At 39.6% G+C, this 27857-nt stretch overlaps 1 protein-coding gene across 2 annotated transcripts; it reads right to left on the bottom strand.

The window, feature by feature from the left end:
• Window positions 1–219: 219 nt before the first annotated feature.
• LOC122289942 (probable serine/threonine-protein kinase PBL7) lies at window positions 220–27272 on the bottom strand. 2 transcript variants are annotated; one of them, XM_043097388.1, is made up of 6 exons: window positions 27114–27251; window positions 23418–24567; window positions 22797–22984; window positions 21702–21891; window positions 20805–21196; window positions 220–946 (listed from the first exon to the last, which is right to left on the bottom strand). In XM_043097388.1, exons 2-6 carry the CDS (start codon window positions 23977–23979, stop codon window positions 683–685), a joined length of 1596 nt encoding a protein of 531 aa, XP_042953322.1. In that variant the 5' UTR covers window positions 23980–24567; window positions 27114–27251; the 3' UTR covers window positions 220–682. The 2 variants fall into 2 exon arrangements, with proteins under 2 accessions (XP_042953322.1, XP_042953332.1); XM_043097398.1 differs by lacking the exon at window positions 23418–24567 and having other exon boundaries at window positions 27114–27272.
• Window positions 27273–27857: the final 585 nt, after the last annotated feature.

The following is a 27857-nucleotide window of genomic DNA, read 5'->3' as shown; positions in this document are numbered from 1 at the left end:
GGAATAGCTAGTGAAATTGTCTGTACAAATGACATTAGGATGCGTCGATCTTTTCATCTTAATTATAAACATCTTGATGGTTTACCACTTTGGAACTCATCTTTTTCCCTTCTTGAGCAAATGCATGCATAAACACATAAAAGGAACCGATATGGTAACGATGAGAGCATTTATTCTGCCAGGTTAACGAACGAGTTTGTCGGATGTTTGCAAGGGATGTGACAATTGAACGTGATGAGGTGAACTATATATACGTAACTCTAGAAAACTCAAACGGTGAGGTAAAGATACTCTACAAGGGGAGCAGTTTCTATATAGATACAAAAACCCCAAGCTCAATCGTACATAAACGAATCTCGTGGAGTGGTAAGAGAGCGAGGAAAGGGAAAAAAGGAAATATATGCATCCGCTGTTCCAAGACAGTGGGGCTAGCAATCGCACCTGCTATCTGGATTGATGCAAAATTTGAGAAACGGGTACTCAGCATCTGTGCCGCCAATACCAAACTACTAAACTTCAATCCACCGACCTCTGTATCACAACTGCAAACCTATTTCAAAAACATCCCCATGCAGGACCACAGCTACTAGGAGGCAGCAACCCCCTCCCCCCTCCTCTACTCTTGGGCTTCTGACGATGGAACTTGGATAGGTCTTCTGCCCTGATCAATCTCTCATCTGCTTCACTGCTCCCTTCTGGTTCTAGGAGTGGACGAGCCGAGGCGGGAGCCCTGGACTGGCTGGGATTCGGGATCATACTTTTGAGAAGCAAGATAAGTAAGTGCTGTGACTACATCAGCAATGAGGGGTCGCATATTTGGTTGTTCCTGAACGCACATTGCTGCAACGGCAAGAGCTTGATACAAACCCCTCACTGGATATTGGCCTTGGAGCATTGGATCAGCCATCTGTGCAAACTTTTTTCGTTCTTTAAACAAGGGTCGGGCCTGCAGCATAGAGTTTACATTTACATTGAGTTAAAAAAAGTAACCAAATATGCGCCGAGTAATGTTACATACAGTCACTTTTGTATACTGCTTGCACACTCCACTGATATCATTGGCTACATCAATTTTTTTTAATACGCATCCAATCACATTAGTAGAGTGCACAAAAGAATACATAGAATTTTTAATTGTGTAATAACAAGGAAACAAAAAACCACATTGGTGAACTAAGTAAACATTTCTTATCTAAGGCTTTTTTTTTTTTTTTTTTTAACAAGTAACAAAAGATTTTATTCCCAAGAAATAGGCATAAGCCCAAGTACACAGGACGTATAAATAGAAATGCCTACTACTTTCCAAAAACGAAAGGAAAACTAAAACAGATTCTGGAAATTATCTTTCACTACAAAAGCTTTTAGCCCACAAACTCAAAGTACTAAGGAAAAAATTCCTACGTTCTCCCAATGAACTTTTTTGTCTTCAAAGCATCTCTCATTCTTTTCAAGCCATAGGCACCACATGAGATGAATGAATAATCTTCCAAACATGAACAGCATTTTTGCTACCCTTCAAACCCTACCAATAAATCCACCACTTCCTTGGGCATTACCCAAAGTAAACCAATTCAATTCAGAACCCCATTCCACAAAAACTTGGCCACTTCACAATGAAGAAAGAGGTGATTAATAGACTCTCCATACTTCTTGCACATGACACACCAATTAGCAATGTAAGTACCTCTCATTCTAAGATTTTCAATTGTCAACACTTTGCCCTACGATACCACCCAACGGAAATAAGCAACCTTGGAAGAAACTTTCACTTTCCACATGTTTTTCCAGGGAAATTCACAACTCTTGTGACTGGTTAATATTCTGTAAAAAGAGACTAAGAACTTAGAATTTCCAGCAGGAATCCACAGCATGCTGTCCTCCCCACCTAGCATCAACTTTGAACTATAAAATCTTTCCACAAAAGCTGGAAAGCCTGAACATCATCCATTTCCCAGTCATTAACATCCCTGATAAAGATAACATTCCACTGAATATTATTGTCAACGCAACAAAAAGACTTTCCTACAGCTGCATTTTGGTCCCCTGCAATTCTGAAAAGAAAGAGAAAGTCCAGCTTAAGTGAAGCATCCCCACACCACAAGTCATGCCAGAAAAGTATCATCTTCCCACCTCCCACCTTCAATCTAATACGATTTGAAAAAACCCCCCATTATTTTCTAATGAACTTCCACAAACTCACCCCATACGCATCACTAGTATCTTTAGAACATCAACTTCCTCACAAACTACCATATTTTACATAAATAACATTTTGTTTTCATGTCGGGAAACCTTTCCAAGGCAGGGCCCTTCGAACCCATCTCTATAGAGTAAACCCCGGTCCCGTACCCTCAGAAATATCCTTACACGGAACTGGTTAAATCGCTGATTTTTCACCAAGGGTGTGGTCTAAAAGGATTGCTTGCACCTATGAGGTGTCGAACCTTGGGCCTTGAGGGGAGTGATACCCCAAGACCAAGGCCTTCACCACTTGGACCTTGATGAGAGTGATACATCAATAACATTTTTTCAAAAGGCATTACTTTCCAAGTGGTACCTCCAAAGCCATTTCCCAAGTAATGCTCTATTAAACAATCTTAAATTTTTTATCCCCAACCCACCACAATCAATCAATTGACAAACCTTCTTCCAACTAACCAAATGGAACTTTTTTTCAACTCCTTTACCACCCCATAAAAAATTCCAAAATAAACTCTCAATTCTTCTTTCAACCCTTGCCGGCTACAGAAAGAAATAAGAAATAAGTGGGAAGGTTAGACAAATTACTTTTTATTAATCTTCCCCCTTAGACAAGCAGATTATTTTCCAGCCAGCTAACCTCCTTTCCATTTTCTCATTCACCACATCCCAAAAATTAACAGATTTAAAAGAAGCCCCCAAAGGAAGCCCAAGGTACTATTGGAAAGTTTCCAAAATCTGCCTAGTCAACTATGTTATATTCTAGGAGATATTGGCTGTAAATGTGTGAATATTATAGGAGATTTAGTTTCCTTAGAAGTTAGCATTTAATTTATTCTTTCCTGATTTTTTCTTTCCTTTTCCTTTTGGGGTAATCTATTTATACTGCCTTGTACCTATGTTACGAATTTAATGAGAATTATTCCTACAAATTATTCTCTCATTCTAAATGGTATCAGAGCCAGGTTCCGTTTCTGATTCATGTAAAAACCCTATTCCCTCTTATGTTGCTGTCGAGCCTTTTACCATGGCTGATACTTCAAACGAGGCCAAATTCAAAAACAAACCAGAACCAAAACCTACCCATTCTGAACCATACTCTATCCAAATTACAAACATGCGACTGAATGAGGTTAACTTCCTACGATGGTCACAATCAGTCAGGATGTATATTCGATGGAGAGGGAAGATAGGGTACTTGACTGGTGAAACCAAGGAGCCCGAGAAAACAGACCCATCCTATGTTGTATGGGATGCAGAAAATTCCATAATGATGGCGTGGCTTGTGAATGCTATGGATGAAGTAATTAGTGCCAACTACATGTGCTATTCGACTACAAAAGAGCTCTGGGACAATGTTAGTCAGATGTATTCTGACCTTGGAAATTATTCTCAGATATACGAATTGCAGCAGAAAATCAGCAATGCTCACCAAGGAGAAGGCAGTGTAACCAGGTATTTCAATGTTCTTAAGGGACTTTGGCAAGATTTAGACTTATTTAATGATTATGAATGGAAAAATTTTGATGATTGCAATCATAATAAGAAGATGCTGGAGAATGCCAGAATTTTTAAATTCTTAGCTGGACTTTATAATGAATTTGATGAAGTTAGGGGAATGGTTCTAGGGAGACAACCATTACCTCCACTTGGAGAGGTATTTTCGGAGGTGCGAAGAGAAGATAGTCATCGGAATTTCATGATGAAAAAAAAAGGAGGATGAAACTGTGGAGAACTCTGCATTAGTTGCCGCCAACCCTGCTCCTTATTGTGCTACTAGCACAAATTTATCCACTGCCAACATTTCTGCACAGCGGTCCTATTCTAACCAAATGGGGTATGAAGATAAGTTTCGGGTATGGTGTGATTATTGCAATAAACCACGCCACACTAGAGAGACTTGCCGAAAACTCCATGGAAAGCCTGCAAACTGGAAGAGCAGCAAATTTGGAACCTCTGGCAGCAATTATATAGCCCCTAGAGCCAATGAAGCAAAGGTTAATTTCCTAAGTGTTGAGCAGGTGGATCATCTTCTTCAATTGTTGAAATCTACTCCTACATCCGGTCCTCCTACTGGTTTCTTGGCCCAAACAGGTAATACCCCTAGTACCTACTCTTGTGGCTTAACTCTTGCACCATGGATTATTGATTCTGGTGCATCTAACCATATGACCAGTACTTCACAATTTTTTCAATCTTATTACCCTTGTCCTGGTAATAAAAAAGTCAAAATTGCAGATGGAAGTTTCTCATCCATTGCAGGAACAGGTTCTGTCCAAATCTCTGAGAAAATTGACCTAAAATATGTCCTTCATGTTCCTAAACTTGCTTGTAATTTGTTGTCTGTTAGTAAACTCTTAGAGGATTCTAACTTTCGTGTCATATTCTTTGATTCCCATTGTGAATTTCAGGACCAACTCTCAGGGAGGATGATCGGTAGTGCTAGGATGATTGATGGACTCTATTATTTTGATGAGACCCTATTCAACATTAAACAAGTTTAGGGTTTGAGTGGTAGTAGGACTAGTTCTATGCCTGTACAAGAACAAATTATGCTTTGGCATCTTAGACTTAGACATCCTAGTTTTTTCTATGTAAAACATTTGTTTCCCAGCTTATTTAAAATTGTTGATCGCAACTCTCTTCATTATGATACTTGTCATCTATCCAAGAGTCATCGGAACACTTATCGATCAAAAGGTTACCGTGCTTCAAAACCTATTTATTTAATTCATAGTATTGTTTGGGGTCCCTCAAAAATCACCACTGCATCTGGAAAAAAATGGTTTATGACATTTATTGACGATCATACACGGTTGTGTTGGGTGTATTTGATGAGTGATAAATCTGAAGTAGAAAAATTATTCAAGGATTTTTATCAGATGGTTTAAAATCAGTTCCAAACACAAATAAGTATCCTTAGAACTGATAATGGTACTGAATACTTCAACAAATGTTTAGGAATTTTTTTGTCAGAAAAAGGTGTTCAACATCAATTTACTTGTCGTAACACCCCACAACAAAATGGTCACTTATTAGATGTTGCACGTGCCCTAATGTTTTCTATGCATGTTCTTAAATATTTATGGGGTGATGTTATTTTGACTGCCTGTTATCTCATTAATAGAATGCCTACTCGTGTTTTGAAATACATCACTCTTTTAGCTTGCCTAAAGGAGTTTTTCCCTACTTGTCTAGTAACATTAGATTTACAACTAAAAGTTTTTGGCTGCACTGTTTTTGTTCATATACCAACCCATCTTCGGTCCAAACTTGACCCTAGGGCAGAAAAATGTGTTTTCCTCGAATATGCTCCTAATAAGAGAGGGTACAAATGTTTTAACCCTATTACAAAAAAACCTCACATCAGTATGGATGTTTTTTTCCGTAAAAAACAGCCTTAATGTAGCCATAACTATCTTCAGGGGGAGAAAGAGGAGTGAAAATGAGTTTTGGCAAACTTCTAATCTTTTTCCTAATGTTTTCATTGGCATTGACATGAACATCCATACTCCTTTAGAAGGTCAGAAAACAGAAAATTTATCTAGTTAAAATAATGGAAATCCAAGTCTACTTGTACAAGGCATAAGTGATTCACAACCAAGGGGAGAAATACTACCAGATACATCTGAACTTCATGTTTATACTAGAGGAGATCGTCATAATAATAGAAATCCTTCTTCCAATCCGGAGCAAAGCCAATCATCATCACCTCTACAAGTTGGTCCTCCCAATACACCAGGTAACTCTTCCACTCCTACTCCTTTTGTTGACAATTCTGCTGATCTAGATTTACCTATAGCCCTTAGGAAAGGAGTTAGCACCTGCACCACACATCCTATTGCCAAATATCTATCCTATCATAGACTCTCCGATACCCATAAGGCCTTTACATCCAATATTTCTCATCTGTTTATTCCAAGAACCATTCAGGAAGCCTTGGATCACCCGATTGGCTGTTCAAGAAGAGATGAATGCACTAATTGCTAATAACACTTGGGAAATTGGTAATCTACCAAAGGGGAAGAAGACTGTGGGCTGTAAATGGGTATTTACAGTCAAATTCAAGGCTGATGGTAGTGTAAAGAGGTACAAAGCAAGACTTGTGGCAAAGGGGTTCACTTAAACATATGGAATTGACTACCAAGAAACTTTTGCTCCCGTAGCCAAGATAAACTCAATCCGTGTGTTATTATCCCTAGCAGTCCATTCCAATTGGCCCTTGTATCAATTAGATGTGAAGAATGCCTTCTTAAATGGAGACCTAGAGGAGGAAGTTTTTATGGATCAATCACCAGGATTTGAAGGCAAAGAAGGTAAGGGGAAGGTGTGCAAATCGAGGAAGTCTTTGTATGGACTCAAGCAATCTCCTAGAGCTTGGTTTGAATGCTTTGGGAAGGTGATAAAGAGTCAATGCTACTACCAAGGTCAAGCTGACCACACTATGTTCTATAGACATGCTGGTGGAGGCAAAGTAGCTATACTTATTTTCTATATTGATGATTTTATTCTGACAGGGGATGACAACAATGAAATTGAGAGATTAAAGCAGATTCTTGCTAAGGAGTTTGAAATCAAAGACTAGGTAACTTGAAATATTTTCTTGGCATGGAGTTTGCAAGGTTAAAGAAAGGTATATTTGTTTCCCAACGAAAATATATTCTTCATTTACTTGGAGAAACAAGTTTATTAGGGTGTAAAGCTGCAAAAACACCCATAAAGCCGAATCTAAAACTTCAACCAGCTAAATCTGAAAAAGTAATCAATAGAGAACAATACCAAAGATTGGTAGGGAAACTCCTGCATCTCTCTCACACACAGCCTGACATAGCCTTTGCAACAAGTGTGGTAAGCCAGTTTATGCATTCACCAGGACCTGAACATTTTGATGTTATATACAAAATCCTAAGATACATAAAGGGGACTCCGGGTAAAGGCTTATTGTTTGGAGGTCATGGGAGTTTGCAAGTGGAAATATACACTGATGCAAATTGGGCTGGAAGTGTCACTGATAGATCAACTTCTAGCCATTGCACATTTGTTGGAGGAAATTTAGTAACATGGCGCAACAAGAAACAGAATGTGGTGGCAAGGAGTAGTGCAAAGGCTGAGTTTAGAGCTGTTGCTCATGGAATATGTGAAGCGCTGTGGATTAAAAGATTGCTAGAAGAGTTGAAAGTTACTAGTTCATTACCAATGAAATTGTATCGTGATAATAAAGCTGCAATAGCTATTGCTCACAATCCAGCTCTTCATGATAGAACAAAACATGTGGAGGTGGACAAACATTTTATCAAGGAGAAAATAGATAGTGGGGTAATTTGTTTGTCCTATATTTCTACAACTGAGCAAGTAGCAGACATACTTACAAAGGGACTGCCGAAGAAACAGTTTGAAAACTTAATCAGCAAGCTGGCTATCCAAGACATCTTCAAACCAGCTTGAGGGGGAGTGTTGGAAAGTTTCCAAAATCTACCAAGTCAACTCTACTGTATTCTAGGAGATATTGACTGTAAATGTGTGAATATTCTAGGAGATTTAGTTTCCTTAGAAACTAACATTTAATTTATTCTTTCCTGATTTATCCTTTCCTTTTCCTTCTGCTGTAATCTATTTATACTGCCTTGTACCTATGTTATGAATTAAATGAGAATTATTGCTACAAATTATTCTCTCATTCTAGAGGTACCTCGTAGGGAGTGAAGAAATTCAGCAGCCCAGAATATTTGCCAAGTCTGAAATATTATGAATAGAAGTTAGAACCCACAGGAATGACTTCAGATTTTGATAAATTAACTCTTAACTCCGAAATAGCTTCAACACACAGCAAAAGTGCTCTTAAAGCAGGTGGATTGTCAGAATCAGGCTCACTAAATTTGTTTTTTTATAAGTAAACGATAGTATTAATAAGAATAGGCATAGCCCAAGTCCACAAGGAGGTATACAAGAGATAACACCTATCTAGTTCGCTAAGTAGGACAAAAGGAAATCATGTACATTTAGGCCATTGAAATCTATGGCAATGGCCCATTGAAACAAAGTACTGACAAAAATAGACGCAGCTCCTCTAGTGTGTGCTCCTTCTCTTCAAAGGTCCTCTCGTTACGCTCTCGCCATAAGCACCACATAATGGATATAGGGACCATCTTCTAGATAGCTTTGATTTGTGAAGTACCTCCCGGCATCACCCAACTCCCCAAAAGCCCAACCACTGAAGCCGGCATCACCCAACTTAACCCTACACGACTGAAAATTTCGCACCACAGAAACCTGGCTGTCTCGCAGTGTAATATGAGATGGTCCACTGTCTCACCGGCTTTCTTACACATACAACACCAATCTAAAATGATTATCCTTCGCTTCCTCAAGTTATCAGTAGTCATAATTTTACCCAGGGCTGCTGTCCATGTAAAAAACAATGCTCTAGGAGGCACCTTGTTCCTCCATAGTCTTTTCCATGGGAATTGAGGATTTGGTGAAGTTGTAAGGGCCTTATAAAATGAGCGAACTGAAAAAATACCCTTATCTGCTGGTATCCACCACAATTTGTCGACTTGCAGTCCATTCGGTTTCTTGGAATATAGCATACGAAAAAAGGCCTCGAAATTGTCTATTTCCCAATCTTGGCTGCTCTAGTAAAGGTCACATTCCATTGAACTTGATCTCCTGAGAGGGTCATGAGATCCGCCACCGCTACTTCTTGGTCACTTGCCACTCGAAAAGCTAAAGGAAATGAATCCTTTAGTGCCACCTCCCCACACCAAACATCCTTCCAAAATTTTATACGCGTTCCTTCCACCACCACCAAACTGGTACGGTTAGCAAAAGCCCTCCATCCTCGTCTTATATGCCTCCAAATCCCCACACCGATCGGCCCATTGCCCTCTCTAGTACACCAACCTCCCCAAGACCGACCATATTTACAATCAACTACTAGTTTCCAAAGAGCGTCCGGTTCCACATTGTATCTCCATAACCATTTTCCCAAGAGATCTTGATTAAACAATCTCAAGTTCTTTATCCCTAGTCCACCTGAATGAATTGGTCTACACACCTTGTCCCAACCGACTAGATGGAACTTAAATTCTTCCCCCATCCCACTCCATAGAAAGTCTTGGTATAGTTTTTCAAGCCGCGCCGCCACACCTGCTGGGATAGGATATAGAGATAAAAAATAAGTTGGTAAGTTAGAAAGAGTGCTTTTGATAAGGGTCGCCCTCCCTCCTTTTGACAAATATAATCTTTTCCATCCTTTCAATCTTCGTTCTATCTTCTCAATAATTGTGTCCCAAATCGTTAAGGCTCTTGAAGCAGCCCCCAACGGTAAGCCCAGATAAGTCATTGGGAAAGAAGCCACTTTGCACCCAAGTATGCCCGCTAACTACCGAGTATTACTTAAACTACCAACTGGTACCATCTCTGACTTATCAAAGTTCACTCTCAGCCCTGATACTGCCTCAAAGCACAGAAGGAGCGCCTTCAGAGTACTAAGTTGGTCCTGGTCTGCCTCGCAGAAAATTAAAGTATCATCGGCGAAAAGCAAGTGTGAAATTGAAACAGTGCCCCTATTTAAATCCCCCAGTGAAAAACCTGCCATAAGACCATTGTTAACTAGGGCCGTTAACATCCTGCCCAGTGCTTCCATGATGATAACAAAGAGAAGTGGTGACAACGGATCTCCCTGTCTTAACCCCCGAGAACTATTAAAGAAACCTTCTGGGTTGCCATTGATCAGAACTAAAAATCTGGCCGTTGAGATACACCATATGATCCACATACATCATTTCTCTCCAAAACCACATCTCTTCAATAAATAAAGGAGGAAATCCCAATTTACATGGTCGTATGCCTTCTCCATGTCTAACTTGCAAATGATTCCTGCACATCCAGATTTTAATCTACTATCCAGGCATTCATTGGCTATTAAGACAGAATCTAGAATTTGACGGCCCCTTACAAAAGCATTTTGTGGTTTTGAGATTATCTTAGCCAATGTCGCCCCTAACCTGTTTGCAAGCACCTTTGAGATGATTTTGTAAACCCCATTTATGAGGCTAATAGGTCTAAAGTCTTTCACCTCCAATGCCCCTGTCTTCTTCGAGATTAAGGCAATGAAAGTAGAATTCAAACTTTTCTGGAATTTTCCTATTACATATAATTCCTGGAACACATTTATAATATCCTCTTTCACAACCTCCCAGCAAGTTTGAAAGAATTCTATTGAGAAACCATCTGGTCCTGGTGCTTTATCTTTTGACATTCTTCTGATTACTTCAAATACCTCATTATCCCCAAAAGCTCTTTCCAACCATGACGCAGTTTGCGGCTCAATAGAATCAAAACTGAGTCCATCCAAATTTGGCCTCCATCTCTCTTTTTCTGTAAAAAGTTGTTCATAGAAACTTACCACATGTTCCCTAATCACTGGAGCCTTCGTACATTCACTATCATTAATCTGCAGCATCTCAATAGTGTTGTTTCTCCTATGCGAGTTGGCCACTCTATGGAAAAATTTTGTGCTTCGATCCCTTCTTTCAGCTACAATGCTCTTGACTTCTGACGCCAAGAAATTTCTTCCAAAGATAATACTTTCTCTATTTCTGAGTTCAACTCTGCCTTGCACGAAATCTCCTCTAGGGTAAGAACTCTATCTTCCATGAACCTCTCTATACTTTGTAGTTCCTCCAGCATGGTTTTCTTTTGTTCCCCCAAGTCTCCGAAGGAATGAGAATTCCAAAGTTTTAAGTCATTCTTTAAAACTTTTAATTTACCTGCAAGTATGTGAAAGGGACTACCAAAAAATTGATATGATGTCCACCAAAGCCTTACCCTTTCCACAAAACCCTCACTCTTAAGCCACATATTTTTTTTTTTTTGATAAGTAAAACGGTAGTATTAATTATAATAGGCATAGCCCAAGTACACAAGAAGGTATACAAGAGATAAGACCTATCTAGATCGCTATAGAGGTTGCAAGGAACTCATGTACATTTAGACCATTAAAGTCTATAGCTAGAGTCCACAGAAACAAAGTACTGAAAAAAATAGAACGAAGCTCCTCGTTTGTCCGCTCCTTATCTTCGAATGTTCTCTCATTGCGCTCTTGCCAGATACACCACATAATACAGATAGGGACCATCTTCCACACCGCTTTGATTCGTGAATCACCCCCCAGCATCGCCCAACTGGCCAATAATTCTACCACTGACTCCGGCATTACCCAACTTAACCCTACTCGGCTGAACACCTCACACCACAAAACTCTAGCAATCTCACAATGTAGTAGGAGATGGTTCACTGTCTCGCCAATTTTCTTACACATACAACACCAATCTGTGATGATGATCCGACGCTTTCGCAAGTTATCAGTAGTCAAGATCTTTCCCAACGCTGCTGTCCAGGTGAAGAAAAGTGACTTTGAAGGCGCCTTATTCCTCCACAAGCTTTTCCATGGGAAAGGAGGAGATGGAAAAGTTGTAAGGGCCTTATAAAATGAACGGACCGAGAAAATACCCTTACCCACCGGTTTCCACCATAGCGTATCTTCATGTCTTCCATTCATCTTCATAGAGTACACTAGGCTGAAGAACTCCGTGAAGCTATTTACTTCCCAATCCTGTGCTGTTCTACAGAAATTGATGTTCCAATGGACTTGGTCCCCTGAACGAACCAGAAGTTCCGCCACCGAAGCATCTGGATCACAAGCCACTCGGAAAACCAACGGGAAGGAATCCTTCAAAGCCTCTTCCCCACACCAGATATCTCTCCAAAATTTTATGCGTGTGCCCTCCCCCACCAAAAGTTTCGTATGGTTGGCAAACACCCCCCACCCTCTTCTTATATGCTTCCAAATCCCCACCCCATTAGGCCCAGACCCCTCTCTAGTACATCATCCCCCCCATAAGCTGCCATGTTTGCTCTCAACTACTAATTTCCACAATGCTTCCGGTTCCCTATTGTATCTCCATAGCCACTTCCCGAGCAATGCTCGATTGAATTTTCTTAAGTTCTTTATCCCCAACCCACCTGAAGAAATTGGTCTGCATACCTTATCCCAACTAATTAAATGAAACTTGAATTCTTCTCCCATCCCACTCCAAAGGAAATCACGGTACAATCTTTCTATCCGTGCTGCCACGGAAACTGGAATAGGGAAAAGAGATAGAAAGTAAGTAGGTAAGTTAGAAAGAGTACTCTTTATCAGGGTCACCCGTCCTCCTTTCGACAAATACAATCTCTTCCACCCAGCCAATCTTCGCTCTATCTTCTCAATCACTGGATCCCAGATAGAAACAGCACGTGAAACAGCCCCCAACGGTAGTCCCAGATAGGTCATAGGGAGAGCAGCGACCTTACAGCCCAAAGTACTAGCCAACTGACTCGTGCTATTGACATTCCCAACAGGAACTAACTCTGATTTATCAAAATTCACTCTCAAACCTGACGCTGCTTCAAAGCATAACAGAAGTGCTTTCAGAGTCCTAAGTTGTTCTTGTTCAGCCTCACAGAAGATTAGAGTGTCATCTGCAAAAAGCAAGTGGGATATCGAGATTTGGCCCCTGTGCCGATCACCCACTGAAAATCCAGCCAGCAGTCCATTGGTAACTAACGCCATTAGCATCCTACTCAGAGCCTCCATGACAATGACAAATAGAAAAGGGGATAAGGGATCTCCCTGTCTTAACCCCCTCGAACTGTTAAAGAAACCTTCTGGACTGCCATTGATCAAAACTGAAAATTTTGCCGTTGAGATACACCATCTAATCCACCTACACCAACGTTCCCCAAAGCCACACCTCTTCAATAGATAGATGAGGAAGTCCCAATTTACGTGGTCATATGCCTTTTCCATGTCTAGTTTACAAATAATCCCTGCGATACCAGACTTTAATCTACTATCTAGGCATTCATTGGCTATTAAGACCGAATCTAGAATTTGACGACCCCTGACAAAAGGCATTTTGTGGCTTTGAAATTATCTTGCCGATGGCTACACCCAACCTGTTTGCTAGCACCTTTGAGATAATTTTATAAATCCCATTAATGAGACTAACAGGCCTAAAGTCCTTCACTTCCGAAGCCTCGGTCTTCTTCGGGATTAAGGCGATAAAAGTCGCATTCAGGCTTTTCTTAAATTTCCCAAACAAGAATAGTTCCTGAAAGACTTTCAAAATATCCTGTTTTACCACCTCCCAACACGTTTGGAAGAAACCCATCGAAAATCCGTCTGGTCCTGGTGCTTTATCTTTCCCCATTTGTCTGATCACTTCATACACCTCCTCTTCCTCAAAAGCTCTTTCCAACCATGATGCGGTCTGTGGCTCAATCAAATCAAATTCAAGTCCATCCACTTTTGGCCTCCATCCCTCTCTTTCTTTAAAAAGCTGTTCAAAAAAATTCAGCACGTGTTCCTTGATCACAGGAATCTCCATACAATCTCTACCATTGATTTTCAGCATTTCAATGGTATTAATCCTCCTATGAGAGTTTGCCACTCTATGGAAGAATTTTGTATTTCGGTCTCCCTCTTTCAGCCACAAAGCTCTTGACTTCTGTCTCCAAGAGATCTCTTCTAGTGATAATACCCTTTCCAGATCGGCAGTCAACATTGCCTTTCTAGAAACTTCCTCTGCGGTAAGCAATCTATCTTCATTAAGCCTTTCTAGAACCTGTAACTCCTCCATCTTATATTTCTTTTGTTCCCCTACATCTCCAAAACTTTGTGTGTTCCAAAGTTTTAAGTCCTCCTTAAGCGCCTTAAGTTTGCCTGCAAGAATATGAGAGGGCGTACCATTAAACTGATAAGAAGACCACCAGTTCCTTACCCTATCCACAAAGCCCTCACTTTTCAGCCACATGTTTTCAAATTTGAAATAACTACGCCCACTATGAATGCCTCCTCCATCCAACAAAATTGGAAAATGGTCTGAACATAGGCGCGGTAATCTCCTCTGACATACCTCCGGATAATGGCATTCCCATTCCGGCGATATTAAAAATCTATCCAGCCTGGACCACATCTGACTATTAGACCAAGTAAAACGACCCCCCATGAGTGGAAGATCCACCATATTCAAGTCAAAAATGAAGTCGGAAAATTCTGTCATGGCTGGTCGTAGACGGCTGTCACCGGATCTTTCACTAGGGAACCTTATAATGTTAAAATCCCCACCTATGCACATAGGCAGGTTCCACCAGCTGTGTACACCAGCAAGTTCTTCCCATAAAAGATGTCTGCGGTTGTCTACATTTGGTCCATAAGTTCCTGCAAAAGTCCACAAAAAATTATCTTCTACCATCTCAAAAGAACATGCCACCGAGTAATCCCCAATGAACTCCTCCATCTTCACCACTACCCTTTTGTCCCACATCACAAGAATACCACCCGAAGCCCCATTCGAGGCCAAATACACCCAATCTACATAAGGACAATGCCAAACACTTCTCACTATTTTTCTATTCACCAATTTCAACTTGGTTTCTTGTAAACAAACAATATCCGCCCGCCAACCTCGAAGCAAGTTTTTTATTCTCGCTCGCTTATTACTCTCGTTCAACCCCCGAACGTTCCAAGACACAATTTTTGGCTTCATAAAGAAAAACACGTACCCTTCCCTTTAGCCCTTTCACGGCTTGAACTTCCCTCTTTCAAAGACCAATCCAGTCTCTTGAGCTCCCTACTTTTCTTAGCTCCCTTATTCTTAGAATGCGAGTGACCCACCTCGATGGCTGTGAGAAGAGCCATAAATTGTTCTTCATACCCCACACACTTCATACCCACAATGTGTTGAATATCCCTTACCTTTTTAAACACCCAGTCCGACATCTCACCTTCATTGGGTAACAAACAGTCTAAAGGAATCGGATTCCCTACCCCATACCCCTCAAACTGATTTGTATCTTCCCATTCCAGCACTGTCTCCATTATCTCCAACCCATCCGAGAGGTGATTTTCTTCTTGAGAGTCCGGGACTAACTCCAGCTCACTGTTAACAGACCCCAATACCTCTACTTGTCTGGTCGATGGGTTCTGTGTGTTTACAACAGGTAAGGATGCTCCCGAAACACTGTTTTCTACATTGAGCTTCACGGGCTCCTGAAGACTTTCCGTCCCAAAGTCTGAAAATGAATCCAGATGATTATTAACTACACCAGGGACCTCGACTTGGGATGAAATCATCTCCCCATATAATTTCGGTTGGTTCTGTGCGATAAAATCTGGAAAAAAAGCCATCGGAGGCTGAATCTCGATGTTTTCCTCCATTCTCGACGGCAAAATCTGTGCCTCTGCCGTCGCCGGCGTAGTCTGTGCCACCGGGGAAGGCTTCGCCGTCGACATCTGCTCCCCCTGGGCCTGGGTCATCGTCGGGTTCTTGGGTTCCGACGTCGCAGGGTCCAACTGCCTATTTCGGGTCCTCCAAGCCTTTGGATTCAGCCCATGAGAAGGTCCCGGTTCCTTCCCTTTGTTGGGTAAGGCCTCAACCACAGGCCTCTCTTTGCAGGCCCCCTTTTCCTCCCCTTCCCGGCCCATACCCGATCCATTATAGGCCCGCCCCCATTCCTTCCTTATTAAATGCTCTATTTTCAACTGCAGTTCACTTATCTGTGACTTGGCTTCCCAAAGGAGTTTCAGCGTCTCCTCGTCAGTCACATCTCCTACTTGTCTGTTGCCCAACTGCCCCTGAACAGAGCATGGCTCTCTGACATGGATCTGTCCCGTAGCCTCCCCAACTGGTATGAACCTACCCCCACCTTCAGACCGAGCCACCTGCGGCTGCACCACCATCAAAGCCTCCCTGTAAGACTGTGGTTTTGCATTGGATAACTTCCCCATCAGCCTACCATCCTTCCTCTTTTCATCGCAGAGCTCCCACAGTGCCTCCCCCATCTTACTCCAACCATACCCCACTTCTTCAGGGACAAAGATGAACTTCCTCTTCCCTCCAGCTCCATATTCCACCACTGCCAGATATCGGCCTCTCGCATTTGAACACCGTTGAGCAATAAAGCTACTGCTGCCTTCCCTTATGGTGGTGTAAAAATCGTTTTTATCTTCCTTTGTGCACCCATCCATGGCCTTAGCCAACCATTTTACTGCTGAAGGTCCCAGGACTACCTTGGCCATCATCTTCCATGTCCTTTCCGTTATCACCACTCTGCCCCCCTCCTTAACCAGAGTGAAACATTTAGAATCTATAACTAACTCCTTACAAAAATACATAATGTTCACTGAAAACCAACACCACTGTCGTGAGAACCGTCGCTAACCACCCTAAACTAACGCAAGCAAAGTGACTGCCAGCTAACCATCATCAAGAAGAAAGTGTACGGAGAGAAAAATCAAAAAACATTAGGTGAAGTTTATATGTTCCAGGGCGGATTTGAAATTTGAAATTTGAGCCACATATGGGTTAAGCCACATATTTTCAAATTTGAAATAACGTCGACCGCCTTGAATGCCTCCTCCATCTAGTAAAATGGGGAAGTGATCGGACCCCACTCGTGGCAATCTCTTCTGGCACACCTTTGAAAACTTACTTTCCCACTCCGGCGAAATAAGGAAACGGTCTAAGCGAGACCACGTTTGGCTATTGGACCAGGTAAAAGGGCCTCCTGTAAGTGGGAGATCTATCAAGTTCAAGTAAAAAATGCAGTCTGAGAAATCTGACATTGCTGAGCGAAGACGGTTATCTCCATATCTTTCACTAGGGAATCTTATGATATTGAAACTACCACCAATGCAACATGGGAGGTCCCACCAAGTGTTTAATCCGGCAATTTCATCCCATAATTGTTTTCTGATATTATCAACATTTGGTCCATAAATACCTGCAAAAGCCCCCATAAAGTTATCTTCTGCCATCCTAAACGAACAAGCCACTGTGTAATCCCCTATATGCTCCTCCATTTTTTCTATCACTCTTTTATCCCACATCACAAGAATACCGCTAGAGGCCCCATCTGAAGCCAAATACACCTAGTCTACATACGAAAAGCTCCACACACTTCTCACAATTTTTTGGTTCACCAATTTTAGTTTTGTTTCTTAAAAACAAACGATGTTTGCCCTCCATTCCCGAAGCAAATTTTTTATGCGCTGGCACTTATTAATCTCATTTAGCCCACGCACATTCCAAGACAAAATTTTAGGCTTCATAAAGAAACAGCAGTGCCCTTCCCTTAGATCTATCCCGACTTGAACTACCTTCATTTAAGGACCAGTTAAGTCTCTTGAGTTCCCTCTGCTTCTTGGATCCCATCTTTTTATCATTCATGTGCCCCGCCTCAATAGCCGTAAGGAGTGCTAAAAATTGTTCTTCATACCCTACACACTTCAATCCCACCACATGTTGAATATCTTTTACCTTATTGAACACCCAAGTTGATGTATCAAACTCACCAGGTAACTCACAATTCAATGGGAATGGAGTGTTGTCCCCATTCTCAATTTCGTCATCCAACAAGTTGCAGCCTACCCATTCAACCACAGAGTTCATTTTATTTATCTCTTGAGACTCCGGTACCAACGAGATGTCGGTATTCTCCCCTAAGTTGCTTTGATGAAACCCCACGATTCTTCCGGAATAAAGATGCAGTTCCTACGTCCACCCCCATAATACTCTACCAAAGCCATGAAGACCCCCTGGATATTTGAGCACCTATGTGCTATGAATCCCCTGTCACCCACTCTATGGCCTGCATAGAACTCCGTCTTCCTTTCTTTTACATAGTCGTCCAGAGCTTTGGAGAACCACCTAGCCATGGTTAGCTCTAGTCTCATCGTCTTTACCAACTTCCATCCTTTTCCGTGACTACAACCCATCGACCTTCCCTCAACACCACAGAAGATTTCTGTTCTATCACTAAAGTCTTTGAGGAACCCATGAGTCTAAAAACTTATTCAAACTCGCATGATTGAAAACACTAACATCACCAGCAAGAAAAAAATTACGCTGAAAACTCGTACGGGCAGAGTTTGTACGGAGAGAAACTCACACTCTATACCATGGTCTCTTCAACACCCTCACTAAAAATCAAAGTGTCATCAACAAAGTGTGAGACCTTTAAACTACTCCTTACCTCATTACCCACCACAAAGCTGGACAGAAAAACCATCCACGGCCTTCTCAATCATTCTACTCAAGGCATCCATAATCATAACAAAAAGAAAGGGGGAGATGGGATCACCTTGCCTCAAACCACATGAGCTACTAAAGAAACCAATTGGTTCTCCATTCACCAAAATAGAAAATTTCAAAGTTGACACACAATGCTTCATCCACGAAGGCCATTTATCACCAAAACCATATGTCCTCATCAAATAATCAAGGAAAGACGGTGAATATACTGAAAATTTAAGAAAATGTGGTCTTTGCATCGTTGATTGGTGTTTTATGTGTAAGAAAGATGGTGAATCAGTTAATCACTTGTTTGTACATTGTGAGGTGGCCTTAAGTTTGTGGAATGATATTTTTGGAAGGACGGGTATTTCTTGGGTGATGCCAAAGCATGTGGTGAATTTACTAGCTAGCTGGAAGCATGCTGGGCGGGGTCTTCCTTTCACTTCCATTTGGAGAATGATCCCATTGTGTTTGATGTGGTGTCTTTGTCTTGGAAGGAATGGTAGATGTTTTGAAGATAAAGAACGATCGATGGAAGATATTAAGGATTTTTTTTCTTAAAACTCTTGTCTTTGGGCTAAGGCTTTTGTTTTGAATGGTGATGAAATGTTGGATCGTTTCTAGTTTTTTCTTTTTTCTTAGCAGCTGTAAGTAGGCAGTTCCTCTTATATACTTCATGTATACTTGGGCTTTGCCTATTTATAGTAATAAAACTCTTATTAACTATCAAAAAATATAATCAAGGAAATCTCACATGGTCATAAACCTTTTTCATGTCCAATTTGATTGAAATACCAGCTTTCTCCATTTTAATTCTACTCTCCAAGCATTCGTTTGCAATTAAAACAGAGTAAAATCCGTCTTCACCTCACAGAGGCATTTTGTGATTTTAAAATTATCCTCTCTATCACCCTACTCAAATGGTTGGCCAGCACCTTAGAAATGATTTTATACACTCCATTCACCAAACTCATAGGGCAAAAATCTCTCTTCTCCACAGCCCCTACCTTTTTCAGAATAAGTGCAATGAAAGTCACATTAAAACTCTTCTCAAACCTCATATACAAATGAAACTCAGCAAACACCTTCAGAATATCTTCTCTAACTATGTCCCAGCATGCTTGAAAGAGGGCCAAAGAGAACCCATCCAGACCCAGAGCCTTATCCCTATCCATACCTTTAACCACATTAAGTACTTCTTCTTCTTCAAACTCTCTCTCCAACCAATCAACTTCGACCTGATCTATAGAGTCGAAACCAAGTCTGTCCAGTTTTGGTCTCCAAGAAAAATCTTCTGAAAACAGATGCTCCTAAAAATTCACTATGTGAGCCTTAATGTCTTCTTGATCCATGATAAGCCTGTCCCCATCTCGAAGAACCTCAATCACATTATTTCTTCTATAAGAGTTTGTCATTTGATGAAAGAAATTAGTGCACCTATCTCCTTCCTTCCACCACAGCACCCTAGATTTTTGCCTCCACAAAATTTCCTCCATTAACGCTATATTTTCCAGTTCAGAAACCACCTGTTTTTCTTATTTTGTCCTCCCCCGATATCACCCCTTGCACCTCCTTCTCATCCAAACCTCTCAAATCTTCCAAAAGCTTCCTCTTGCTATCCAAATTCCCAAACTCCTATTTATTCCATCTCTTTATATCTTTCTTAAGATATTTCAATTTTCCATCCAAGACAAACCTAGGAGTGCCAGAAAAATTATAGGAATTCCACCAACTTCTCACCCTGTCCATGAATCCCCCATCCTTCAGCCACATGTTTTCAAATTTAAAATACCTTCTCCCACCCTCAATTCCACCACAATCCAACATGATAGGATAATGATCAGAACACAATCTCGGCAATAATTTCTGAGTCAAACTAGAAAAATGAGCCTCCCAAGAAGGCAAAACCAGAAACCTATCCAGCCTTGAAAATGACCTACCATTAGACCAAATATAATCTCCTCCCACCGAAGGTAAATCAATCAAAAATTAAATCTGAAAAAGTAGACATTGCATGTGAAAAATATAATTCCCCCAATCTCTCAATAGAGAAACGAGTGAGATTAAAATCCCCACCAAAACACCAAGGAAAATTCCACCAACCACATACACCCAACATTTCATCCCATAATAAACTCCTACTACTATCCACATTAGGGCCATACACTCCAGCAAATGCCCATTCAAACCCATCTTGGATATTCTTAAAATGACATGCCACCAAGAATTCCCCAAAAGGTTTAATTCAAAATTAATCATAATGGCCCTTCTAGGAGTGGAATTATCAGAGCATGGATGGCAAGTTAAGATTCTGTTGTCTGCCTTGCATAAGAAACAAGGAAATTTAGACTAGTTTATATGATAATATAATCACCTACATCAGAATAAAACATGTTCACGAGGTCTATATTGTAAGCCCAATACCAGAAGGTTTATATTTTTCAAACAAAGATTATCATAGCAGAGAAGACAAGGGTCTCTTACCCATGCAACCAGATTGTGTTCCCCAGCAGCTCTTGAGTTGTCAATCGCTTTTCTGCCAGTGATAATTTCCAGAAGAACAACCCCAAAGCTATAAACATCTGATTTCAATGTAAGTTGACCAGTCATTGCATATTCAGGTGCACAATATCCATAGGTTCCCATCACTCTGGTGGAGACGTGGGTATTATCTCCAACAGGACCTAATTTGGCCAAGCCAAAATCAGATAACTTGGGATGATAGTCTTCACCAAGCAAAATGTTTGAGCACTTCAAATCACGATAAATCACAGGGGGGTTAGCTTTGTCATGCAAATACTCCAGACCCTTTGCAGCACCCGCAGCTATCTTCATTCTTGTATTCCAGTCAAGTCTTTTCTTGTCAGGTGGCAGGTCTAGCACAGATGAGCAAGCAAGGTGAACAATCAATAACTTAGTAGTCTTTATCTAGTCATTTGTATTTATTTTTTGGATAATTCAACAATGTTGAAAGATGTCACACATATAAGGTTGATGACCCCACCATAAAGATCAAAATAAGCTAATAGAGTCGAGCACTTGATCCACAAATAAAAAACATAGGCTGTTTTACCACTTGGGATAATTCATGAGACAGAAAAGATCATGATCACATGATTCCTGATAATCTTTCTTAAAAAACTTTTTAACTTTTTGAAACATAGTAGAGAAAAATACAACACCTAAAACCACTAAAAACTTTGTGATTCCTTTAATCTTGAAAATCTCTTTACAGGGACCCTTTACTTCTTATGTCTCCTTCTCTGAAAAACCAAATTCTTATGGGGGAAAAAAGGTATAACAGATGCCTAGTTGCTAGTACTAGAGAAAATTATTTAAACATGCAATGAAGAAAAGAAACAGTATTAGTGCTGTACATACCATGCAGATGGTCTTCCAAAGATCCTAATGGCATGTATTCATAAACCAGAAGTCTCTGATCTCCATCAGCACAATAGCCAATTAAGTTAACAAGATTTGGATGGTGAAGTAGGCTTAGCATCAGAACTTCAACAAGGAATTCCCTGTTCCCTTGCAGCCCATTACGATCAAGTTGTTTGATAGCTACAACCTACACCAAACAAAAATAACCAAAAACAAAAAAAAAAACAAAAAACAAAACAAAAAAGAAGAATTAGGGGCATGATGAGGTTACAAGGTTCGAGATTGGTCAGATGCATATGTAATTTAGCAATCCAAAATAAAAAGAAGTTGAGAAGTGAGTCGTGGCTTACATCTCTTACATTCAGCCAATGGGATAACCTAAAAATACATCTAAATATATACAAAAAAATGCATCCTATAAGCATGAAAAATGCATCCTATAAGCATGAGTTTTCTTTTCAATATTTTTTAAAACAAGGAGTACATAGCTCATCCTGGGCATTGGAATTAATAGCATTAAATATTTGTAGGTTATTAAACTTAGCTTATGAAATTATCTATAAGAAAGAAAAGGAAGGAAAGAATTAATACAAAGCCTCGGGAGAGGATGACTATTTTTGTTGCCTGTTTGATAACAAATGTTTGAAGGTCAGTACCTTTTTAATTGGTCCATTTATGCTTGGATCTTCTGCATGGCTATTCTAATCAGAGAAATTTAAAGTAGTACAACTAGTATTTGGTTGTACTAATTTATGTTTGAGTCAATAAAAAAAAGCTTGACTCACAAACCCTTGGATACAAGATCCCACTGGCCAGAATCATGTATAAGATAATTAATGGAGACTTCTAGAGCATACTCTAACCCAGGATATTTGAGTTTACATTAAAAAAAAAAAAAAAAAGATGTCTGAGTTTACAGCTCATCCCAAGCCAGAATGTCTGGTTTGATTGCCCATGGAAAAGGATCCTATTGTGAGGCAACCAAACCAGCAAGACATACGAGTTATAACAAACATAAGCATCACAAAACAAGAATAATTATTAATACATCTCCGTATGTTGTAACAGTTAAATCTGACAAACTCAACAAACCTGATTGCTACTCTCCAATCGCCCTTTATATACACGGCCAAAACCTCCTTCACCCAAAAGACAATCAGCCCTGAAATTCTTTGTTGCGGCAGCCAATTCACGAAATGTAAATGTTTGTGCAGCAATGCGGCCAGATCCTCCATTAGAGTTCTCATTTACATCCAGCGATGAATTCAACTTCAGTTTTTCTAAATAAAAAATAAAAATAAATAATAATAATAATAATGATATTAAATAAAAAACATATGTGGCACCCTCAATCTCCGCTTGCGATTTAACAGGAACTGAGACATCAGGATATGCAACACCGGTTACACACCCGTTCTGTTCATGACAGTTAAGATGCATAAAACTGGCAATATGAAATAATCACAGCCGAAAGGTAATACAAAAGCTTGTACCATATAAATCCCAAGTACAAACACCTTCTCTTGTAATAACTTAGGTTGTAAATTACACAATCGGGCAAAAGTAGCAGACACAAACGTGTGATGCACCCAAATCAAACAGTGTGCATGCATAATGATTGTATAATCTAATATTGCTTGTAAATCAACATACCATCTATAATTTAGATAAAATTCTATGTTCCTTTAAAAATTAGTAAAGTTAGTACATTACCAGTTATTAATCCAGCTTCTTCCACTTCTGAAGCTTCATTGTCTATATCACCAGGCATCATTACATACACCCTGGCCAGTGCTTGCGGTTGTTGTCCAAGTCTACCGTTAGGATTTTGCGCTGTGGCACTTCCTTGTCCCAGCTTCAAACACTCTCTGGCTAGGTGACCTGGTTGGCCACACCTGAAACAAACTAAAGAGCTGAACCTACACTCTCCGGTATGATTCCTTCCACAACGACAGCAAAGTTGAAGTTTTCCAACAGCTGGTCTACTGATGAGCATATTATTTCCTCTATCACTAGTGGTCGTAAACACTTTCCTGGTCGGACCTTCTCTCACAAAGCCAAAAGGATAGGCTCTCTTTTTCTGATTGATGGCATGAGCCACCAAATTCCTCTTCTCTGCCTCCGCAATAGAGGCGACATCTACCAACTCCTGAAAATTTGAAATCATGAAGCATGCCACTTGGCTTCGGATTTTGGGTTGGAGTCCTTCCTGAAACTTCAGAGCCCTCATTTTCTCAGTAGAAATCAAGTGTGTAGTGAACCTTCCCAACTCCATAAACCTTGTTGCATACTATTCTACAGTCATCCCTCCTTAAACAAGATCTTCAAACTCTCATGCCTTCTGTTTGTTCACCGATTTAGGAAAGAATCAGTTATCAAATTCTTGCTTAAATCTTTCCCAAGTCAAAGTTGCCAGATTGCCCAACTCCATTGCTAATAACTGTCTTTTGGTCTCCCACCAGAAACCAGCCTCCCCTTGCAACAGATACCTTGCATATTGCACTTTTTGATCCTCTGTGCAGCCAGAGATATCAAACGTCCTTTCCAAGTCTAATAACCACTTGTTAGCACTCATGGGCCCTTCAGTCCCCATGAAACTTGGGAACCGATATACCAAAAATTTCTCCTCAGGGCAACCCCTTGGTTCTGACCTTTGTTGTTGTTGTTGTTGTTGTTGTTGCTCCAGATGCACCTGTTGTTGGTGTAACTGTTGCCGAAATAGCTCCAGTTGTTGTCTCATCATTTCCGTCATTTTGTCAATGGCCTCTACAATCAACTGGCTCACATCTCGTGGCGGATAATTTTTAGTCATTTCTTCTTGTTCTTGATCTCTAGATCTCCTAATACGTGCCATGTGTTCCTTCTGAAACACAAGTCTAATTGTATCACTTAATAATTCTAACACCATTCTAAACAATTCAAGCCTAAATGTACTAGCACTTCAAGCCTAATATCGGGTACAAAGATTCCAAGGTAATTTAAGGCAAGTCTTCCAAAGTCATAATACTCTAATACCACGCTATGACGCCCTCAACCCCCCGCTTAGGATTTAACGGGAACTAAGACGATGGGATATGCAGCACTGATTTCACCATTCATGACAGTTAAGATACATGAACCTAGCATGAAACTAGCAATATGAAACAATCGCAGCGGAAAAATAATACAAAAGCTTGCACTAGATAAGATTATATCCCAAGTTTAAGCTTTACATGGTCACCATAAAGTATTTAATTACAAACATAGTCATAAAACCGGAACATTGCCATCCATTTAAAAAAGTCGCATTTATTGGAACATTGTCATCCATTTACATGAACCACGTCGCCAAGACATTCAATAATTACAAGTTCAACCATATGTAGACAGAAGAGTTCCACTAAAATAATTGCCCATTCTAGCTTGGGGTCGTAGCACTTTCTCAACAACTTCATGCTTTATGCAATAATGTCATGTTCATGAGAAGCTTACAAAATCAGCCAAAGGCAGATGCATTTCAGCAAAAATAATTCATGATCATGCTTTTGTAGTTAATGAACAATCATAAATCATAACATCAAGGAGTTCAGTTCAAAGGTAACTCACTATTTTTCTTTAGGCTGATCCTTCTTGGTGTTTTTTGTTTGCGTAATAAGATCGTGAGTTAGAAATTTTGATTAAAGGCTCTGAAGCTCGCCCCTTCATTTCAGTCCTTAAACTCTTTGTTTTTATCATAATAACCTAACTTTTACTCTACTTGAATCTTTGGCTTAAGACCAAAAACAGGACCCTTTCTAACCATGCCGAGCACTTTACACCTATCTCAACTCTACAAAAATTTGACATTATTGATTCATGAGTATGCTAACTTTCATATCGTCTTGAACCATGAGCTGCAGGACATCAACTTTCAATTTTTATACGTCATAAAATTTCTCAGGTTCAACCAAGATGGTGTTTCACCTTGCATTGTATTGAACCAACACATTGCAAGGGTTACGAGCTTCTAAATAGAGCTTCTTTCCTTGGGTATACATCCACTTGCACTCCAAGAATCAACAAACTCAAGTGACAAGTTATAATCAAAACATACACAAACAACTCACCACGGAGGATTACCACTAAGTAACACAACCTGACTTCGACACTCCATTACTGCTCGCAAACCTCAAGTTACAGACTTCAGTTTGTACTGTTTGGCAACAAAGAATTTTCATCTCAAACACAAAATTATCATCTCATCATTACAACTTTCCCAAATCCTCATACAAAATATAATAAACAATTTAACTTTTTTTCCTACTTTTTCAAATCCCAAAACAATAATAATAATAAAATATAATATTTTAATATTTAATTTTAAAACTCAAAATTCTCATCTGAAAAATCTCAGTGGCCAAGCAGAACCCTAAGACTTCAGTTTTTATTTTAAATGCAACATTCGTATGTATACAAACATCATTCCAGGTTTTACTCTTCAAGAAATCGCCGATTTTATCACATCGTACTCATCCACAGCAACATTCCAATACCAAGCAGTCACAAAGTGTTGCTCGCCTCATGCTTTGCCCGCTTTTCTTGCCTGTTACTTCTCGCCCAAAGTGTTGTTCCCCTCATGCTTTGCCCGCCAACATTTTGCTCACCTAAAATCGTTTAGTCCAACCTTCCTCTCAATTTCTCCTTAAGTGAATAATGGCTAAAATCATTTTGCTCTCACAACATATAAACCATTACAAACGACTAGTACAAAGCCAGCAAAAGTTATAGGTGGATTTAAATTTTGGGTGCTGGAAAAATATAACCATATCATTAAGAGTTTAGAAAGAACACAAGGATCCAAAAAGATTACAAAAAAACATATGAAGAAGGATCCAATCTTGGATTTTTCAAACTCAAAAAGCAAATAGGGGAAATATCTGCATAGTTAACGTATTGGAATGATTACATCACAACATTCATACAGAAATAAAAATAATTTTCATAGTGTGTAAAGATTATGAATTTCTGCTATACTTCAAGGCACTAAGCAATTATTGGAGAGAATCCAATTCTAACAATCAAAAGAGAAAAAGAATCTCAGTAACCCAATCCCCACGATAAGAACTTAAGAGTGCCCACGAACCCGGAACCGTAATCTCATTGGAAGAAAATTAAGTTTCACACGAATCCATTTCAGACTAAGCCAAAAGAACATGCATATTCATCAGCTGAAACATTTTCTCAAAAAACAATCCCCACTGGAACCAAAGCAAATCACACAATAATGATCCAGACGATAAGTCAAAGGGCGTGTGCCATCAATCTTAGGCAACTATCTATGGGTGCCAATGCACATTAAGAGACAGTATGTCACTGGGTTGAGTAAAAATTGAGCTTTAAGTAGAGTAGAGGAAATTAGTCAGTTCTTTTTCTTTGTTCTCACGGAAGTACCTGAGGCTGATGAGATCGGATCGTTGTGCTTCTGGTTCGGCTTCTTCGATTTTTTGCTCGATTTTCTAGGACAGAGGAACCAACCCATGGTTTATTCTCTCTCTTGGGTAAGCGTATCAGAGAGACAGAGTGTGTGTGTGTCCAGCATATATCTTTTCGTTCGGCGACCTTATTACATATATGTCCTTGTGTCCTTCTTAATTGTATGCCAGCCCTCAAAAGTCCCAAGTTTCAATTTAATCACTGACCCGATGACATTTTCAAATTAAACCAGACTATCTTCGTCAAAATTAACCGTTGAATTTGAAATATTTTTACGCCAAATTTGTTAATGGTAGATTTGAATAATGAGATAAAAAATAAAAAATAAAAAAAATTATTTTAGATGAAAGTTTAAAATATTATTTTTTAATATTATTATTGTATTTAAAAAAGTTAAATTAAAATTTTAAAAAGTTAAATTATTTATTATATTTTATTTATAAATTTAAAAAAATTATAATAATGTCATCTTTAGTAGAGGGAATCAATCTCACCACCATAAGTAATATTCTCTTATGAATAATAATACACACAACACTCTTTACAATACTTTTCACAATACATGAAGTAAAATAAGAGTTTTTTTATCAAATAGTGTTACTTTTATATGATATTTTATTATAATACCCCTCATTTTAAAACATCATTGTGAAATATATTGAAAAAAAAAATATTGTGTATTTATTATTTTTCCTATTCTAT

This window comes from Carya illinoinensis, chromosome 1 (assembly GCF_018687715.1).
Source record: "Carya illinoinensis cultivar Pawnee chromosome 1, C.illinoinensisPawnee_v1, whole genome shotgun sequence".
Taxonomy (NCBI): Eukaryota; Viridiplantae; Streptophyta; class Magnoliopsida; order Fagales; family Juglandaceae; genus Carya; species Carya illinoinensis.
This window is presented reverse-complemented; position numbering and strand designations above follow the sequence as displayed.

Bases quoted from the DNA above. Each gene is read 5' to 3' on its own strand.
- LOC122289942 (XM_043097388.1), bottom strand. From the start codon at position 23,979: ATGGAGTTGGGAAGGTTCACTACACACTTGATTTCTACTGAGAAAATG. The intron at 21,197-21,701 runs GTATGTACAGCA...CATCTGTGCTAG, and splicing joins TTTGGAAGACCATCTGCATG to ACCTGCCACCTGACAAGAAA. The intron at 947-20,804 runs GTAAGAGACCCT...TCTATGCTGCAG, and splicing joins AACACAATCTGGTTGCATGG to GCCCGACCCTTGTTTAAAGA.